The sequence below is a fragment of the Rhamphochromis sp. 'chilingali' genome (genome assembly GCF_963969265.1).
Source record: "Rhamphochromis sp. 'chilingali' genome assembly, chromosome: 6".
NCBI lineage: Eukaryota > Metazoa > Chordata > Actinopteri > Cichliformes > Cichlidae > Rhamphochromis > Rhamphochromis sp. 'chilingali'.
In genome coordinates, this window is record NC_137933.1 from 15,327,529 (window position 1) to 15,349,417 (window position 21,889).

The 21,889-nt window shown below is 41.3% G+C and overlaps 1 protein-coding gene across 1 annotated transcript in view; it reads right to left on the bottom strand.

Moving 5' to 3' along the window:
* nhsb (Nance-Horan syndrome b (congenital cataracts and dental anomalies)) overlaps nt 1–16,259 on the bottom strand; it is a gene marked incomplete at both ends in the record, with an annotated part of 62,522 nt that extends 46,263 nt beyond the window's left edge. The window contains one exon of the mRNA XM_080884392.1: nt 15,980–16,259. Coding sequence (XP_080740518.1) covers nt 15,980–16,259 — 280 coding nt within the window. The remainder of the gene's footprint in view (nt 1–15,979) is intronic.
* Nucleotides 16,260–21,889: the final 5,630 nt, after the last annotated feature.

Consider the following 21,889-nt stretch of genomic DNA (forward strand, 5'->3'; position numbering starts at 1 on the left):
TAGTGTTAGTGTAGCATAATTGATTAGGTGCTGATACAAAGGAAAATAATAAGAAATGTGGCTTTAACATGTTAACAGGCTATTAATCTGCTATCACAATTCATCTGTAGGGACTTGGCCTCACTGGAGTAATCTTCTGGGTAAGGCTCAATCACTCTCTCTGGCTCTCTCTCTCTCTAACACACACACACACACACACACACACACACACACACACACACACACACACACACACACACACACACACACACTAGTCGTGAGGAGTCCCCTGTAAGTCAAACAATTGGTTAATTGTAATTTCTTGCCACTGTAATTATTTGACTGTGTGGTGATAATTACAGGGAGCAGATTCTGTCAGCGTACTGTAATTATTTTTCACATATTGTATGTGGAGTATTATTACTGAAAAAAAAAGGATAAACAACATCAATTTTCCTTCCTATTGTATATTTCTCCCTGTGACAGTGCTTCTGTCTGATAGGTGGTCCAACACTTGGCCCAGACTGAAATAGCTCAACAACTGCTGGATCGATCGTTGTGAAATTTGGTACGGGCATTAATGATTCCCTAAAGATGGATCCCATTGGCTTTGGTGACTTACTGTCTCCTCTCAGGATATTAAAACATGGATAATTGGGTGACATGTTTTGGATACACTACAACTGTTACTTCAAAGATTAGAGTTTCACTCAGGATTAACTGTAACAATTTTGGTCAGTGTTCAACTTTTTATGTAACCGCAACAATTAACCTGATTTGACATGTTTTCTTTAGCTCTACTTTTTGTTAAGCTACAAAAGACGATAAAAGTAGAGTAGGACGTTACAGAGAAGGTATTGTGTGCGCAGTCTCTTTATCTTATTACATTACTCAATGCTCAGCAGCAGTCCATCTTCCTTCTCCCGTATCTCCTCTACTCTCGTCTCCTCTGCTCTCCTCTCCCTTGTAACAGCTGTGCTTGCCTGCAGCGTTGAGCTAACGCATCTCTGGCCTGTCATCCAGAGGTACATTAGCACACTCATCGAGCAAGCCACAGAACACACAACGTGCATGCAAAACCTACAAGAACTTCTTATGCTTATAGGGTGACTTTTTCTTTCAATCTTATATGAAATATCACAGACTCCTTAAAAATTAAAGAATATGAGAACTCATCTGTGAAGGAAGACAAGTAGCACTTTGTGAGGGACTGCACTTTTTTGCATACAGATATGCATGTGTTTGCAAAACGGTAGACTTTGGTATGCTCTCTGATACAATTGATAGTGACAGATACACGGCTAATTAGTGCAGCTATGGCTGGGCTGTCCTCACCTCTCACCAGCCCGCTGTGAAATTGGATTAATTTAACTTACCCGATTGCACCGCATTGGCTGTGGAATTTGCATATTTCAGTGACGTTACCTGTCGTGCTAATGCTTGCTCCACATCTCACACACATACATGAGCATGCACACAGGAAGCTAAGCATGTTGACTTCAAGGCAGGGGTTCCTTATAGTCCAATTAGGCTGGTTCGTCTTGACGGTGTGCTAAGGTTCTTACAGAGACAATCTGTTTCTAGGGAGCTCCTTAAGAGCAGATCAGTCCTTAAAACAAGCACCAGGCAACCTTTACTAAGCCTTTTCTGACTCCATCTGTTTCTATTTTTATGCTGATATTCAACTAAGTCTCTCCAGAAGTTTTTCCTTTGAAAATCATCTGCCATGCTTTGCCCCTAAATCCCAAGTTGATACCCATAATCTCTGTTGTCCATATTCTGAGCATGAGTAAAGCACATGGTCACAACATTATTGATATAATTGGCTTCCCATCCTATTTTTGCCATCTGATAATACAAGACTACAACAACTGACAGCTCTGATCACTGGAGCTGTATAGTAGTATTAACAGCCCCGCTGAGCCAAGGAAGGAATAACCAAGTCTCTTTTGGGGACTCTCCAAAACTTGTAGGTGAAAGTAGCAGTATACATGAAACAAGCTCAGTTTAACAATTCTCATCATAAGAGCATTCTGGATAATTGAACAACCCTCAACTCTGCTCATTCATTATTAACAAATTTTCCCCACATAGTCTCATATTCCCCAATCTCTTCACCAGCTATCTTTTTATTTCTGTGTTGTAACATGGCAGCTCCTCCAGTAACACCCCAACCCAATACCACACCTGTTTGTAAGAGCCCCGGCATAGAAAAGCGTGGTGCAGACAATGAAAGAGTTTCACAAGCTCTGCAATAACTGACTCTATCTCTAAAACACTAAAAAGATCTCCAAATTCAAACACCTTTACTGACGTTAATTGAACAAATGATCTGCAACAGCATGTAGAGAAATCTTTAATGTAACAGTGACACCAGGGAAAATCGTGTGCTATGAACTTACCCAGAATCTTATACATCTGAAACAGAAATTTCTTCACAAAAAGTGAAAAAGATGCTGCATAACATCAAAATGGCGAACGTCCCAGCAACATTTCTTTTAAACAGGAATAAAACCAGAATACAACCAGTTGGCATCCAGATGAGTCAAATGGTCTATTGCAACGAGATATAACGCAGAGGAGTTTCACTCACTGGTGCAGACTCATTCAGATTGATTGCTACATTGACAGTCTGTCTGAATTTATAAATCAGATGGTGATCGTTTGCAAACCTACACCAGAGAGTCAGTCAGTCTTCCTGGAAGGCGATCGGGCCTGTTGCCTTGCAACTGAAAGTGGTTGCTTAGAGGTTAAAGGTACTGCATGCTTAACTTCTGGGTGACCACCTGGTTGCTTGCTAGTCGCAAGGAGATTGCTGTCCTATTTTTCCTCTGTTGGATTAGAGCCATTACAATGAAACGATCACTGTTATTTTATTTTAAAAGCAGATAAAATATTAAACATTATGTTGCTGATGTTATATCTATGGAAATACTTTTCTCTTCCCATTGAATACTAATAACACCAAAGACAAAATTCTCTGTGGTGTAAAACAAAAAACAAAACCTAATTTGATACGTTTTAAACAGAGACTTTTTCCTTTTCACATTCTTGCTGATTAATTTGATCACAAATTATTTCAATATCATTTTACATATTACCATTATGATGGCTCATTGGTTGGTAGGATGTCAACAAGCACCTACTGAAATTTGTCGAGTGTCAAGAAATTCTGTTCACAGTGGTATAAGAGCAAGGATGCCAGAAAATATTTAAATTCAGAAAAGAAACCCAGTGATTATCACAGGTCTATTTACAGTGTTTATAAGAAAATAATATATTTCCTATAAAATTTTCCTGCCTTCTGTAGCAAAAAACTACTGAAACTGATAATTTAACACTTTATAAATCTGATCGTTCTGAAACTTTCTCTGTCTTCAGTTTTATATGTTACACAAAAATAAAGGTTTGTCATTGGTAGATATGCCTGTCCACTTATTTTAGCTTTGTTGACAAAGCTAAAATAACACACACACACACACACACACACACACACACACACACACACACACACACACACACACACACACACACACACACACACACACACACACACACACAGAGCAGAGAGTGATTGCTGACTATGTTGTTTTTTTGTTTGTTTGTTTTTTTGGTCCCCGGCCATCTTTCGAAGATTTTGGGTGAATGGTGATGATGATGGGGTCTCCAGACAGAGATGACAACAGGTCAGCACAGTTCAGTTTAGCATGTCACAGGAGGCTGGCACACATACACACATCAGGGACAGAGTTATGCATGGGCAGAGCTACTGGATACACACAGGCGAGTTTTTCTTGACTGAGCTGCAATGACATGAGATTGCTACAATTGCTGTCTGTTACACATGGGCTGTCTCTACGACAGCATTTGCCATCACTATACTTTATGACAAAATAATCATGCAAAGAGGTTCAGTTTAGCAGATTTTGCAACGTGGCACATCAGCTGTAATGCTCATCCATTAATGATGCTGTCATTACTACATTATTATACTAGTACTCAGTACTCGTGAGTACCGATCTTTAAAGTAATCCTTCATTTTCATATCAAACTGCTGTATAGTTTTGTGAATCCACCTTGCAGAGCGTGACGCTGCCATGCTGACCGCCTCTGTCGTAAATAGACTTTTAGATACAACACAATCAAAACAGCTGCCGTGGCAGCTTTTGCTATGGCAGGTCTCTGCTGGACAAATGTGGCTGCTATCATAATGAACTCACACACATAATGCAAAGCAATGAAAACAATGGCAGGTGCCAGCACGGTTAGAGCATAGTGCTAAAAGAATGAAGGAGAATGCAGTTTTATTATTTGGGTATACAGGGAGTGCAGAATTATTAGGCAAGTTGTATTTTTGAGGAATAATTTTATTATTGAACACCAACCATGTTCTCAATGAACCCAAAAAACTCATTAATATCAAAGCTGAATGTTTTTGGAAGTAGTTTTTAGTTTGTTTTTAGTTTGAGCTATTTTAGGGGGATATCTGTGTCTGCAGGTGACTATTACTGTGCATAATTATTAGGCAACTTAACAAAAAACAAATATATACCCATTTCAATTATGTATTTTTACCAGTGAAACCAATATAACATCTCCACATTCACAAATATACATTTCTGACATTCAAGAACAAAACAAAACAAAAACAAATCAGCGACCAATATAGCCACCTTTCTTTGCAAGGACACTCAAAAGCCTGCCATCCATGGATTCTGTCAGTGTTTTGATCTGTTCACCATCAACATTGCGTGCAGCAGCAACCACAGCCTCCCAGACACTGTTCAGAGAGGTGTACTGTTTTCCCTCCTTGTAAATCTCACATTTGATGATGGACCACAGGTTCTCAATGGGGTTCAGATCAGGTGAACAAAGAGGCCATGTCATTAGTTTTTCTTCTTTTATACCCTTTCTTGCCAGCCACGCTGTGGAGTACTTGGACGCGTGTGATGGAGCATTGTCCTGCATGAAAATCATGTTTTTCTTGAAGGATGCAGACTTCTTCCTGTACCACTGCTTGAAGAAGGTGTCTTCCAGAAACTGGCAGTAGGACTGGGAGTTGAGCTTGACTCCATCCTCAACCCGAAAAGGCCCCACAAGCTCATCTTTGATGATACCAGCCCAAACCAGTACTCCACCTCCACCTTGCTGGCGTCTGAGTCGGACTGGAGCTCTCTGCCCTTTACCAATCCAGCCACGGGCCCATCCATCTGGCCCATCAAGACTCACTCTCATGTCATCAGTCCATAAAACCTTAGAAAAACCAGTCTTGAGATATTTCTTGGCCCAGTCTTGACGTTTCAGCTTGTGTGTCTTGTTCAGTGGTGGTCGTCTTTCAGCCTTTCTTACCTTGGCCATGTCTCTGAGTATTGCACACCTTGTGCTTTTGGGCACTCCAGTGATGTTGCAGCTCTGAAATATGGCCAAACTGGTGGCAAGTGACATCTTGGCAGCTGCACGCTTGACTTTTCTCAGTTCATGGGCAGTTATTTTGCGCCTTGGTTTTTCCACACGCTTCTTGCGACCCTGTTGACTATTTTGAATGAAACGCTTGATTGTTCGATGATCACGCTTCAGAAGCTTTGCAATTTTGAGACTGCTGCATCCCTCTGCAAGATATCTCACTATTTTTGACTTTTCTGAGCCTGTCAAGTCCTTCTTTTGACCCATTTTGCCAAAGGAAAGGACGTTGCCTAATAATTATGCACACCTGATATAGGGTGTTGATGTCATTAGACCACACCCCTTCTCATTACAGAGATGCACATCACCTAATATGCTTAATTGGTAGTAGGCTTTCGAGCCTGTACAGCTTGGAGTAAGACAACATGCATGAAGAGGATGATGTGGACAAAATACTCATTTGCCTAATAATTCTGCACTCCCTGTAATGATCGCTTTAACATTTTTTAAAAAAGAAAACAGTCCTTTGAGGTTTCAGTTGTCATTTGTTGAAGGAAACTGGTTAATCTGATCTGATTTAAATAATGCTGGGACAATATTAACATTTACTTTGACTGATAACTAATGGCATCAAGTTAGTATAGTGTCTGCTCACTTGGGGAAATAGTTCTATTTTCTGCAAAAAATATTTTAGCTTGGGTCACATTTTTACTCTACATTCTACCCTACAGTCCAATCTCTATGTGCAATATCTGTGAATAAGTCCATCCATCCTTCCATCTATCCATCCATCCATCCAACCATCCAACCCTAACCTATCCCAGTGAGAGGTGGGGTATATCCTAGACAGGTTGCTAGTCTGTTGCAGGGATAACACATGAAGATAAACAACCATTCATGTCCACATTCAGGCATAACTGTGATAACATGAATACGCCAGAGATCAGTGTGCACATGTGAAGAATCACCTTCATGAAGTCGGCATGCCAGGAATCCACTTGGCTGACTCCTGGGTTGTATAGACCTAGAAGTCCTACATACATGTTTTATCGCCGGCTGCAATGGCAGCAGAGCCACAGGCACTTAAAGCAGAATTTTAAATGATAACATGAGGGGAAGACGATGAGGCTTTCAGAGTTCAGCGGGTCAGGTGTGTATGTTATGCCAGTGTGTGTGCATGTGAGAGAGAGTGTGCATGTATTTTCATGTTTAATTGTGCTTATTTTTGTATGCAGCTGTATGTGCGTGTTTACCAGCTAGCATAGGAAGGCTGATCCAAAACTGTGACAGATGTCTGTGTGTGTTTGTGTGCTACTGTGCGCGAGGCAACGGAATCACTCCAGCCAAAATTAGCATAGAGGTAATTGGGCCACGAGAACAGAAAATGTGCAGTGGTGATTTTACTCTCCATGACATAAGAGACTCTGAGGAGTTGAATAAAATACATTGTGTGTGTATGTGTGTGTGGTGTGTGTCTGTGTGTGCGTGTGTAAGTCGAGGACAGCCGGGCGCTCTGTTGTCTTGTGCAGATAGTAATAACAACACAGTATGGCGTCACATCCCTTTCTCGTGCTTTCCCCACATGTCGTGTCCACATGTTTCTGTGGCAACATAAGTGGACATATGCTGACCATATGCTTTGGTTTACTTGTTGTAGCTCGTGTGTATCTCTGACTCTCTTTCTTAGTTCTTCCTATCTCACTCACCTTTTATTCTCACGCACCATGTGTTTTTATACTACTCTGTATTTAATCATTAGTTAATATTAATCTCTGGCTCTCTTCCACAGCGTGTGTGTATCCTGTCTTCCTCCCCTCAGTCCCAAGAGGTCGTGGCTGATGGCCAGCTGGAGGTTTCTTCCTGTCAAAACTGAATTTTTCTTTCCCACTGAGGTCAAAGCACTTGCTCATAGGTCACATAACTGTTGGGGTTTTCTGTAAGGTACTGTAAGGTCTTTATCTAACAGTATTAGTAATTTTATGAAATCCTCCCTCTCTGAAGCCTCCTTTTCACTTAAGATCTTTTATGTTTCTACCTGTCCTCGCACTGATGATTGAAATGAACGTGTCCATGTGTAAAAAAAATGAGCTTTCTGTAGGTTCTGTGTCACTGATTCACATTAAACGAGCACAGTGATTCTCGTTTAATGTGCATTAAACGAGAGGGGTGAACTATTTTCATATGCATGCTCAAATGCAACTCTTAAACATTACAGAAGTAGGCCTGTTTGTTTCAGCTGAAGCTGCTTACCCAACACACATACAGATCATTGTCTTTCTGCTGCACTGATTGGATGCTCTCCCAGAATAATCTCTTTTGAATGCATATTGGCAATAATTGGTTTGACTGTGAAAATGACATTTTTTAATGTCACAATCTTAGTTTAAACAGTTAATGCTACACTACGCCTGCCCCATAAATAAACTCTGCTTCTAAGAACTTGAATTTTGTATGAAAAATATTTGGACCCTAGCAGGACTGGTTGGGGTAGAAGGCTGACACGCTAAAGCACACTTGTAGTGGATCTTGCAACATAGATGCAAACCAAGGAACAGGAAAACAATTTTCATTCAAGCAACTGGACAGCATCTTTAGTACCCTCTTCTTACAATGTGCCAGCTTCCAACTGTAGCTTATCTCTGACTTAACCACCATATGAATATGCTAAAAATTACGCTCATAAACATGCCGGCATTGTCAATACAAGCATACTTCCATAATAAAAGTGTGACTTTAATAACTTTACACCACTCATGTCTCCCATTTTTGTGGACACTCTTAATTAATACTATTAAGAATTTGTCATCATTTTCTTTGATTTCTCCTCATCTCTCCTTTTAGCTATCAAACTCTCTCCTCTCCTCTCCTCTCCTCTCCTCTCCTCTCCTCTCCTCTCCTCTCCTCTCCTCTCCTCTCCTCTCCTCTCCTCTCCTCTCCTCTCCTCTCCTCTCCTCTCCTCTCCGGCTTGTAAGTGTCTGCGTGAAAATCAAAGTGCATTAAACATTAAATATGCTGTCAAGAGGCAGAAGACTCTCCATGCTGCCGATGATGGTGAAAGTAGGGCAGTGAGGAAAGAGGTATAGATGGAGTGGAGAAAGCAAAGGAGAAGAAGGGGGATGAGAATGGATACAGACAAGAAAAGATGGAGGACAGAAAAAAAAGGAATGAGAGAGGCAAGGAGACAGTCTCTAAAAGCTTTGCACACAAATCATCACACATATTGAACTGGGAACATCTGAATTGATGCATCTGACTTGGGTTGTTTGTGGTAAGGTGTGAGGCAGACAAACGGTGCCTAGACGCAGAGTATTCTGATGTGCAATGCGTGTTTGAAACCAAATACCTGCACAGCTCCGAGAACCACACACTGAATGGATTAAGCCTGTAAACCAGTAGCACCCTATGACGTTGGTCAATATCTCTAAGTAGGTGATTTTCCATTGTAGGAATTCAGGCCACCGGACTTGTGGGGTGACGATAGCTTTAAGAAAGGTTTCAACCATGATGCATCTCAAAACAGTGCATGATTGTAACCATAGATCTGTTAGACCACAACAACATCAGCAAACAAGACAATGGAGCCAAGTTTTCAGTCATTGATGGCAGTTTTTATCATCTAGCTTCTGATAGATTGCTTGTTTTCAAAAATGGCACTTTTTCCAAGTTGAACCAATCAATGTTGAGCCCTGCTGAGAACTCATCCAATCGTACTAAGACATACCTCTCCTAGACTGGTTATGTTTTTCTCCACAGATAATAGTTCATTCTGCTAGTTTGTTTATGAGTTGGTTAATAATAAATACACATTCAAACCACTGAGAATTACTGTGTACTGCCAGGCTCTCAGTCTCTCTCTCTGTCAATCGCTCTCCTCAATTTATCTCAGACAAAGACATGCTGTTTGCTTCAGAAGCGATCCTAGTTTTAGTTGTTAGAACGACTAGCGACTTAAAATGTACGACACGCATTAAAGAGAAAGGGACTGACTCAGCTGAAAGGTTAAAGCAGGCCTCCCTCTCTGTCCTCTGTTACTATGCAGACTAGCGAGAGATAGAGCAGCCTCCCGCTGCCACAGGCCATACGCTCTGAAACTCAAAGTCAAATTTGCTTTAATGGCATACCACAAAGAAACTAGTGTTGCCAGAGCAGTACAATATATTTGCCACAGTCCCCACAGTCCAATATGTTCACATTAAAATCCCTTCCACCTTGTGTGTAAGTGTGTGTGTGTGTGTGTGTGTGTGTGTGTGTGTGTGTGTGTGTGTGTGTGTGTGTGTGTGTGTGTGTGTGTGTGTGTGTTCAGTGGAGAGTGTATGGTGTAGATTACTACTTAACAGAAGATCCTGAATCCAAACCAGTCAGGGTATGTGAGCCTTACAGAGGTGAACTGCACTTAACTGCAATTCTCACAGCATTATTTAATAAGTCTGGTCTGCCAGCATTCACACATTATTCCATTATTTACCCCGAATGCTTGTACTTGTATCAAATATGTAAATATTAATTTGGAATTTGTTATTTTTTTAAACAGATTTTGTTAAATAGTCCATTAACTGAAAATACTGTATAGATGTTGTCTGTTCTTAATATCACTTTTCTGACCAGTTATATTAGTTCTTAATAACTGATTAAGTCTGATGTTGTGTGCTGGGCAGGTGATTTACATTGACAGTATTAAAGAGTTTCAGTGCCTTTTGCTTCACCTGCTGTACTGTAAATGGGGCTAATCAGAGTAAGACTGTTGTACCATACAGAATTATTTAACAGCAATATCTGAAAAATTAGATACAAGAGGTCCGAAGCTGCTCAGCTGGCTGTGGAAGCTGTGAGAGATTTCACACGGACATTTGAGTTATTTTTTTAATGTGAAAATTTGATTGGGGAAGCTTTGATGAGTGATAAACAATATACCTGAAGTACACTATCATTATGCTAGAAAGATAATACTGTCTCAGGGAGGATTCACACAAAAGCATTTTGGGCTTTGACTTTTTTTGCTTCTCATTCACTTTAAAAGGGGGGGGGGGGGGGGGGGGGGGTGTGTCTCACAATGCTGAAGTGAATTAAGGATCCGTCGCTTTGCTTGAAACTGTTGAAAACTGTTGAAGCACCATTGCAGGCATCAGCCAATCACATCTTGTTTATTGTGATATATATCCACAGAGAGCGTCATTGGTTGGCTGATAACACCGTTTGGCATCAAAATGTAGACGAAGGTGATCACTGAGGGAAATAATCAACCTGCTGTATATAGAGATGTCACCATAGCCAATGCTTACAGTACCGTTTAATAGAAAAATGCAACAGTAACTGTATTTTTTTAATATCAGGCAGCATATGTATCAAGGCAGCAGTTCTTCCAGTACTAAAAGAGTGTTCTATCCTTACATACTGAAGAAGAAAAAGATTAAAGCCCACAAGTACCAAAGAAAGTAGAAGACAACTACTGCAGAAAGGCAGAGTTAGATATGGGATATTCAATTCAATTCAATTCAATTTTATTTATATAGCGCCAAATCACAACAAAAGTCGCCTCAAGGCGCTTCATAGGTACAGAGAAAAACCCAACAATCATATGACCCCCTATGAGCAAGCACTTTGGCGACAGTGGGAAGGAAAAACTCCCTTTTAACAGGAAGAAACCTCCGGCAGAACCAGGCTCAGGGAGGGGCGGCCATCTGCTGCGACCGGTTGGGGTGAGAGAAGGAAGACAGGATAAAAGACATGCTGTGGAAGAGAGACAGAGGTTAATAACAGATATGATTCAATGCAGAGAGGTCTGTTACTACATAGTGAGTGAGAAAGGTTACTGGAAAGGAAAAACTCAATGCATCATGGGAATCCCCCGGCAGCCTACGTCTATTGCAGCATAACTAAGGGAGGATTCAGGGTCACCTGGTCCAGCCCTAACTATATGCTTCAGCAAAAAGGAAAGTTTTAAGCTTAATCTTGAAAGTAGAGATAGTGTCTGTCTCCTGAATCCAAACTGGAAGCTGGTTCCACAGAAGAGGGGCCTGAAAACTGAAGGCTCTCCCTCCCATTCTACTTTTAAATACTCTGGGAACAGCAAGTAGGCCTGCAGAGTGAGAGTGAAGTGCTCTAATAGGGTGATATGGTACTACAAGGTCATTAAGATAAGATGGGGCCTGATTATTTAAGACCTTGTATGTGAGGAGCAGGATTTTGAATTCAATTCTGGATTTAACAGGAAACCAATGAAGGGAAGCCAAAACAGGAGAAATCTGCTCTCTCTTTCTAGTCCCTGTCAGGACTCTTGCTGCAGCATTTTGGATTAGCTGAAGGCTTTTCAGTGAGTTTTTTGGACATCCTGATAATAATGAATTACAGTAGTCCAGCCTGGAAGTAATAAATGCATGAACTAGTTTTTCAGCGTCACTCTGAGACAGGATATTTCTAATTTTAGAGATGTTGCACAAATGGAAGAACGCAGTCTTACATATTTGTTTAATATGTGCATTGAAGGACATGTCCTGGTCAAAAATGACTCCAAGGTTCCTCACAGCGTTACTGGAGGCCAAGGTAATGCCATCCAGAGTAAGAATCTGGATATGGAAGTGTGTTTTGCTTGGGGGGTTACCAAGGAATGATAACTGATTTGTAAAAGGCAATATACAAACAATGTGTTAGTGTTTTTTGGACTAAGACAGGCAATACTTCTTCAGCTACTCGACCAGTATATTTTTGATATTTCGATGACCCTTGTTGTATAATTACTATGCTATTGCTAACTGGTAATTAAAGGTAGTCTATATTCTGTCAACAGAATATAGTTGCTGAACGATCATGCCACTAAAGACCCTTACCCTGCCACCCCCCAAAAAGGTGTATTAAAAAAACGTGTGACAAGTGTAAGATGTATAGAATAAAAATGTATAGGAAAGGGGACTTAATTTATATTGGCTTCTCACATGACATCATGTGCACATTTTTCAAAAGCTGTCTGGCATATTAGATCAGATACAACCACTGATCATGGGGGCAAAATGGGGTTCCTGGAGGCTGCTGGCTGTCACTAGGTGAAATCAATTGCAAAGAGGGTGCTGCACCATGAATTGCCTTGTCCTTTGTAGCAGATTGCTGTAGTCACCTATAAATTCCTATGGAAGACACCAATTTGTCTGCAAACACTTAGTAACTACCAGCCAAAGATTATTAAAGCTTTAAAAAATGAGACACAACCCAGAAATAAGAGAATTTGCCTTCAAAGTAAAAGTTGTGTGTTAGCGCTGCAACCAGTGCGTTCCATCTCTTGTTTGTGTTGGAGTTTTCAGTTTCACTCAGACTTGGAAATTATCTGCCAAGTGATTGCAGTGTCTTCCATACAAACTACAAGTGACTACATCAATCTGCTACTGACGAAAGCAGTCACAAAGAGGTGTGTGTGTGTGTTTATTTGTTTGTATCTGAGTTTCACTGAGTATCACTGAGCCTTGGGCTGCCAGTGAGATACTTAAATCTGGCACCCTGAGTCCCAGGAAAGTACAGACAGCCGTTACTCCAATCTGACATCCTGATGGCCAACAGTAAAAATATCCCTCAGCCTTAAACCGTGTTCCCATATAAAGTGATATCCCTTTTGCTGCTGACATCTAGTTGCTACTGGATATTCCAGGCGTGGGTGCTTACGTAACCCTCTGGTATATTTCGCAGCCTGTCACATGTCAGTCAACAGTAGTTCTCACGCCTAGTTTTGCTCACCTCAAAGTTAAATAAGTGATAAGTGCCCATTTCCCATCACTAGCTATTGTTTGTCCTGTTATTGCTACAAATCCTCAAATTTCACAACAATCTGTTATTTCTGGTTGTCACATCTCCACTGATTTCCTCCTCTATGATATTCATACATTTGCCATGAGGTTCCCCTGCATGATTGGCTTATCCCTCAGTCCATATGTACAGAGAAGGAGTATCATAAGCGCATTATCAGAGCAGCGGGACTTTCAGTCCTCTATCAGTGCGGAAAAGCAGCACTGAGCTGTAGGTCACCTGCTTTTCGTTACGCATTATCAAACAAAAGAAAGTTGTACATTAACACCATGTGCTAGTGCCAACAGATGACAACAAGTACAGACTGTTTAATTATGTTTTGATCAGTGTCTCACACAACGCAGGTGGTCTGAACGCCGTCTGAAGACTGCCCACTGCTATGTTCAGGATCAATCCAAGTTAGCACCATATTGACTCCCTGGAATCTTGATACGCTCCACCATCAGGTGGGGAAACTGTTGTCAGCGACACTGAATCTCCGTCTGTGTTTAAACAGTGACTTTTACATCCTCGGGGTTATTGCTTCTGTTTATCAGCACACAGGAAGATAATAGCCCTTTTGATAGCTGAATAAAATAGAGCCTATCCCAGCTGTCATAGGGCGAGAGGCAGGGTACACCCTGGACAGGTCGCCAGTCTGTCGCAGGGCCCCTTCCTGATCCAATCCTCCCATTTATCCAGGCTTAGGACCAGCACTAAGAGTAGCTTGACACCCAGAGGGTAGATTTGTGTCTCCTCCCAGTTCTGAACCGGGGGGAGTTTTCAGACCATGGAGCCACTTCTTTGCATACTCTCTCCATAACAAGAATATGATCATAAATGATGCCAGTGAAAGGTAAATTCAAAACAATACTCTTGTGGGAAATTAAATATCTAAGGATCAGAAAGGGGAAAATGTTTTATAGTGTATATAACTGGGCAAGATATCTTTAACATTTTAATTGTGTGATAGATTTGTAGGCATGTAACACTGTACGAAGGACAGTTAAAGAAAAAATAGAATACGGCATGGCATCATTCTCCTGTTTTGCCAAAGTTGTCCACATTGCACTGGAATTCTCAAACAACAACAATTCAAATGGGGAAGAGGAGCTCAAGTTATATTTTTATTATAGTGTATGCACATATGAGCAGCAATTTAGTTTTTTCTCTTGGACGCCTAAAATTGCAGCATGTAAAAAGTTGATGTCAACATCTCAGGTTGTCAGATTTAAAGAACATTAAAGGGCCAGAAAGGGTAAAACAGCATTTCACAATAGAGAATTTCTAGTTGACAGCATGAGTGCAAAGACTTTTCAAAACTCTGACGGTGGTGCATGTTTAAAAAACAACAACTTGTGTTTGATGTCTTGACTGGATAGGGGGATTTTAAAAAAAGCCCAATCCACTAAACAAATCAGTCTTCTGTGCCCAACAAGTATGTGACAGGTTTCTGGGTTTAGTGCTGCTTGTGTCAGGTCTGAAGAGTTTCCATTATGGAGAGATGAGTTTACTGTTTACTGCATGTGGCACAACTGAACATATTTTCTGTCTTGCTGAATGTGAGACAACCAACCCTTATTAACAAAAACAACACAGCAGAACAGATTCCCATGTAATACAGACATGGCCGCCGTACCACACGCTCAGAGATGTGTGTTGAGGGGGTTATATCTGAAGAGGGGTGCTTATGTTCCTAAAATCAGACCCCCACCCACCCCCAAGAAGCTCTTATTGTCCCCACACTATGATAACATGCAGCAGTGATGAGTCCCAGCGTACAGAACTGCCCTAAAATCTCTGAAACGAACCTCTAAAATCTCAAGACGTATACTGACGGCACTGCAGAGAACATAAATAATATGTAGCTGCTGCACAGAACGCTCTGTTACAGTCAATTGCAGGCTCTCTCATCGCTGCCAATCAGGCGGGTTTTCTTTCTGTTTTCTGTTTTTTTTTCTTGTGAGATCCGCGGGAGCTGGAAATGAATGCGACGCCTAAACATATAGGCGCGATCGCTCCACATTTACCCTGCAACATGGACATCTGGATTCATTATTGATGCTGTGTTGGTGCTGCTGCATGTGGAAAGGGTGGGTTTGGCGCACGGGGAGTCGTCTACGAAAAACCCATCTCTCTCTCTTTCTAACACACACACACAGATAGAAAAGCACAGACAAACACACACGTATCCCCCCCCCCCCCCCCTTTTTTTAAACAGATACTCGAACCTTAACTTCATGCAGACTGGCCTGTTCACACCCTCTCTAAGAGAAGGAGGCCTTGTTGGGGGACCGGGAAACACGGCCTGAACATGCTTCAGGTGTGCGCTTCCCGCAGTAGCGAGACTGCGATGCTGAGCCAATGCAGCGGCAACACACGCCCCTCCGCTCCGCTTCTCGCTGCCTGCTTGTCAACAGACACACACACAGATTCCCCTCCACGTCGAAGGACACACACACACACACACATACGCGCGCATCCGAGTCTCCAACGCCACATAAATGTGCAGTCAACACATCTTGCGTTGTGAAACATGCATCTGGATGGGCAAATGTGCAAACGCACTTGTGTGACACATTTCAATGAAGGTGGGGGTGCGAGCGCGGCCGAGTCTACGACGGGCGCGCGTGCAGCTGTGTTAAAAAATTTATATATATATATTTATTTTTATTTATTTTTATTTTTTTGAGGAAGGGACACTAAGAAGCATTAGGGGGCACATGAGGGATGTTAATGTATGGAAACCAAAGCCAAAACGCTCAGGTTTAAATCATGGAGCGATTTCTCCCCATAATATGGGGGTATGCACATGTGTTCGTCTACTTACGCACAGCCTCCTTTTTGGGGTCTAGGGCACTGGCAGTCTGCTGTATCTGGCCTATTTTATTCTGAAGGACCCAGACCCGTTGGTTGGTGCTAATGATGTCGTTTTCCAGCTCCTGAAATAAGGAGCAGGCGTGTCGGGCCAGGTCGGAGAGCTGTCGCAAGGTCCGGGAAAGAACCACATTACTGATGGCACACAGGTCCTCGAAAAGCAGACCATCATCATTGGGGATCGGGTGTCTGCACAGAAGCTGCGGCTCCACAATCCTTTTGGCGAATGGCATTTTGCACGCCAAAGATGATAAGGGTTGTAAGCCAAGCGTAAAATCCCGCTGCCTAGAAGTAAAAGGTAAAAGGGTAAAACGGACAACATCCAAATATATAAATCCACGAGAAGCCCGATGAGGTTCAGGCCGTCTGCGCGTTATCCCCGGGCGTCAATCCAAAGTTCCCAGATTCTCCTTGAGATCCTCCATCCTGCTGCTGGTTTCTGGGGATCATTCACACTCCCGCTCACACACGCACACACATGCACACACATGCAGGACACAGCTAAGCCCAGGTCAGTGGTGTGAGGATGCGTGTTGAGTCTGCGATCATGGGTTGCCTCCGTCCAGCGTCAAATCAGCCAGAGCGAAAAGGAAATGCCGCTGAAAGGTTTCAAAATAAGAATCTGGGACAACGACGGTAATAGAAAATCACTGAAGAGGTGTCGTCAAAATTGATGGTAATTACACAGGATACAGAGGTGGATACGACAAAAAGTGAAAACATGTCTTGCAAAGCCCTGTATTTAAATACACAAAGGTTACTTCATAACCGATCTCCGCGTTTGGAGCTTTTATTTTTTAGGCCTTCCCTTGTTTTTCCGCCCATATTGCGGTAATTCTTCTGGTATTTGATGCAACCTGGCTCCGTGGCCTGAAGTATGTGCAGGCAGAGAAGATGAGGGAGAAGACTGAGGTAAAACCCGGAGATACAGATATGAGTAGATGGGGAATGGTCGTGACAGTCGTGCCTGTCAGCAGACACTGAAAGAGGATAATTCTGAAAAATATTAATGTCTTACTTGGCCTAAATGCAGGTGATCAGGTAAGTCTGGGGAAAACAGATCGTTTTCAGCATCCAAAACTTCTTGAAGGGGATGTTCGGAGCTGGGGACACAAGTTGATATAATTTCTAAACTCATTTTAATTAATAGAATTTCCGGTGTACTGACACAATTCTAATTATTCATGAAAACAGCTTTTTCTAATTTTATGAGAACATCTTACAAACTTAAATAACTAATTAAGTATCTATACTGTACTGAGCAAACAGTTTCATTTACATACAGTGTCATTAAACGGGCCAAAAGCAATTCAATAAGGAGAGATCACTTGGAAGAATTGAACTCGATTTATTGAGATAGAGAAATTAATGTATTTGGCAATTAGACTCAGATGACCCATCATGGCAGAGAAGAATCTCAGTGGTGATAGGATTTAGGATCTGACACTGGAGGTGGTGGTAAAATTGAAGCTTGGATGGAGCTCCTCTGACTGAGGTGTGTTCAGCACTTTAGCTGCGTTTGATTTTTAACACAATGTTTCTCACAACTCTCTAAACCCCAAATATAGCTGGAATATAATTGTCTCTTGGTGCCATTAGGTAGTGAACTCCAGCTCACACTGGGGCAGTTGGCAGCTGAGTGTGGAGCGGCTGGGGGGAGAATTAGCACCAGTTCTGAGGCTCTGCCACGTTTGCCTGTGGCCACTGGTGTTAGATGTTGGCAGAAAGAATAAGATTGTGGATGCAAGCTGCGGAAATGAGCTTCCTGTTTGTGAAGAGGCGCTAGAGCTGCTATTCCTGCGGAGCCGGCAGACGTGGTGCATGCGCCTCTGAATTGAGGTGTTTTGGGATATCCTATCACAAGAAGACCTCTGTGCAGAGGTTATACCTCTCAGCTAGTGTGGGACCAGCTTTGTGTCCCCCCAGAATAGCCAAAGGAGGTGGGTGCACCTAGAGAGGTCTGGGTGTCTCTTTGTACACTGCTAGCTTGTGTCTTAAATTAGTATCAAACTATATTTCCCATTAAACAAAGAACATGGTGTTTTGTTATGTCATTGTAATCTGGAGTTGTTGTTAAGTTACAGTTAAGCTTTGTTTTTCTGATACCCGCCCCCCAAGAAAAAAATGCATGCAAAGACTGAAAACCACAATTATAGATGATGTGGACATAGTAGGTAATGAATATAAACTCACAAACTACAAAATTAAATTGTGTGACCATGTTTGCAATGCACACGTCACTGCACAGTATCTTCTCATGATGCACTGAGGCTCCAAATTCATAAACTGTTAACCCTGTACACCTCACCAAAAAGTTTAACTACAGCAGATCCTCTGTCAACCTATTTCTTTTTCCTTTTTTCTTTTTTTGCTGAATTTCTGTTTCCAGGATGCTAAGCCTGCCCGTTGTCTGTTTCATTCACAGTGATTAGCCTATAGCCTCTAGGCTCAGTCTGTATATGGACGTGTGCAGTAAACTTGCTGTTGCTGCAAATTTGAGGCAGTGCAGATTAACAGGAACCTGTCACGGGCCTCTCTCTCCGAACTGCCAAGAAGACAAGAATGCTACAATTGTTCCCTATACAGTTATGCATTATATCCTTTATTATTATTTATAATGAGACAGGATTTGTCATGGCGACCAATTCAATCAATTAGACATTTGAGAAGTATTAAGACAGGGATATGTGTGAGCAACACGTTCTCACTCCCAACTTGTCAAATGTGTGACGCATGGTCAGGCTCCCTCTGCTTCACTTATCGACGCGCAGGGTCCTCTCATTGAATACTATAGAGCTCCCTTAACGTTGCTTATTGACGACAAGAGATTGCCGCGGAAGAGCCTGTTGTCTGTATATTTATATATTTCCGAAATCACATTGTAGTGACGTATACTGAACACAATAAATTATATAATGTAAACGACTACCTGAAAAACAGGTAGAACGATACTTTTGTATCGTTTATTGCATTTATGGAGGGAGTGATGTATGCTGGGTAATGGCACAGCTAGCTACTGGGTGACTTTATTCACCCGCTTCAGCTGTTATCAGTCCATACAATGGGCGTTATTAGCACAAATCAGTCCCATAGATTTGGGCCATCTCCTGCTAGATTGTTCAGAAGGTTGTTCTCATCCATCCAGATGGAGGATCACTAACAGGAGCGTGGGAAGACTCCGGAATCCACTCTGGCTGGAATCCGGTGGATACAGCAGTGTGTACAGGTAAGACCATTTAAACGGACAGCATTTATAGAATGACTATTAAAAGTCAGCGAGTGTCAGTAATGTTAATGTGGTTATGTTAGTAATACACCGAGTGCTAATATAACAGCTTTAAGATGCATTTGTAGATATTATTACGTGTTTTACCATCTTTATGGTGCTAGCTTAAAGTTACGGTGTAAACGTTAGCTTATATTGTAGTAAAGCTGTTACTGTTTAAACGATGTTAGCACAGAAATATTAGCTTCTGTCATGACTGATGAAGTTACTAGTTAATAAAGTTTTCAGTAAAGTGTTTAATCGCAGCCACAGACTGACAGCAAATATCTCGATTAGCTTCAGTGCATCTGTAATAAATATGTGCAAGTTTCAGTGCTTCGTTTAAACTGTATGATACTTATACTGACCCAGGGTCAGTGTAAAATACAATTCTAGCTGTGTGAACAAAGCCTGGCTCCTTAAATCCTGCATGACAAACCTCAGGATGCAGGTTATTATTACTCTTTCCTGCTGTCACACCTGAGAGTCAGCTAGAAACTTAGAGTGACGTGGACATCATGCAAAGACTGCCAGACTCTGTAATACTGCAAATGATCAGTGACTCATGTTATCACTAAACTTTAAACGGTACCTCTGTGTGCTGAACATCTAGGATTGAGTCAGGCTGCATTGACTGTGGGACTTTAATGTGTTAAAAGCAGGTTGAAGATGGCTCAGAAACATTTGAAGATTAAAATTTAGCATTATGGCTGCTGGTGGTTTGTAAAGCCTCTACTCAGCTGTATTTTTGTTACTAATTTATGTTTGTTATTGTTTAACAGATTTCAGAAGAGCAAATATGCTTAATAGTTTAACTAGATTTCATTTGTCAGTGTGGGACTGCTGAGTCACCTGAAGAACTCATTTCATTCATTCTCCACATGATGTTCATTTACAGAAATGTTTCACAGGAACTGATTCCTCCCAAATGGTGAACTAGTGTGTTTCCATAGATTACCTCTGTATGAATGTACTTCTTAAATGAAGGCAAGTGTTTATCCTTTTTTGTTCCTCAGGTACAGTACATGATATCAAGGGCAGGCGGTCAACACTGGGGGAAGACAAGAAGCAGATGTACTTCCAAAGAGGGAGCTGCAGTGAGGACACAGCCAGGTCACTGAGGTCAGAGGTCAGAATCTGAAACAGCTCAGGTTTATATTTTAGGTGTTATAAAAAATCAAAATGTATTTATAAAGAAACCTTTAAATAATAGTCATAATTATGATTATTATAAGAAATATCAAACATGTAAGTGGATTTTCTGTTACACATATTGTCTTAGCCCTGCAATAAACTGGCAGCCTGTCTTTGTCCTGTATCAGCTGGGATAGGCTTCATCCTCCCGCAACCCTGAATTGGATACATTGTATTCCAATTATGTAATCTGATCATTTACAAACTCAATGTATCTAATCAAAATGTAAGTAATAATTATAAAATGGGAAAGCAGAAATAAGTGTGACATAAATGTAAATGTGTGAGCTGACATAGAGGACAGCTACATGTTGTCTGAAAAACCTTTTGTAAGAGCCAAAGTCAATGTTTATGTTTTTCCTTTTTGTTTTGGTGGCACAGGTGTATAGCTTTACCTGCATCTCAGGTGATGGTATGTGGGTGTGGTCACAGTCTATTTACCTGATGTCGGTGTTCGCAGCAGGTGTGTTGGGTGAGTGGTTTGTGGGCAAACTTTTCTGTTGAGCGTCCTTTTTTGGCACACCAGTTAATCCATGCGCTAGTTGTAAATTGATTGAAAGCGCAAATGTTTGTTTTTGTTTTGTTCTTAAAATAAATGCGCAAAGTACAAGTACGACCCATTATGGATTATTGGAGGCGCGTCACATGGACACAACCAACTCAGCCGGCCGCGGCTTTATTTACGGACGAAAGTCGCAACACCTTTGTTGTCAAGTTTGCAGGTATATCAGCACGAGACAGTCTTACATAGAAGAGACTGTTAAAGTCTCTAACTCAATGAAGCATTATTGGTCCCGTCTGTTTGGATAAATATAGTAAGTTGATGTATGTCCATTTATTGACACATTTTCTTAAGTGCTTATCCAGTTCAGGATCACAGTGGAGCTGCAGCTGGATGTGTTCACTAAATAAACCTTACAAAAGTTAACAATAAACCTGCATCCATGTACGTTGTTGTCCACAGGATGAGAAAATCAAACTGGAAGACGGTGGAACATGTTAATAAATGTTTGTGTGTTTATGCCTGTGATAAAAAATAGAAAGCTCTGTCTCTCTTTATTCTGAGATTTAACTAATTCAAAAGATATTGCAATATTTATTTATCCAAAACAAAACAAGTTCACTCTAAATTGATGTTGTACAGTAAAAAAATGTTCTTGTGTTTTCCATGAAGTGTATGTAAATATCTGGTTTCAACTGTGAATATACTGCTGTGTATTGAAGTTCCTCTTGTTTTGCATAGAAATATACTGAACAACATACAAAGCATAATATATAAAATACTACCTGAGTTTTTTCTTTGAAAGCCCCTTATGTCCATTCTTGTATATCAGTGCATTACTGAAACCGGTTTATTTAGCCGTGGAGGGCAACAACTGAAAATATGAAATAAACACACATGTA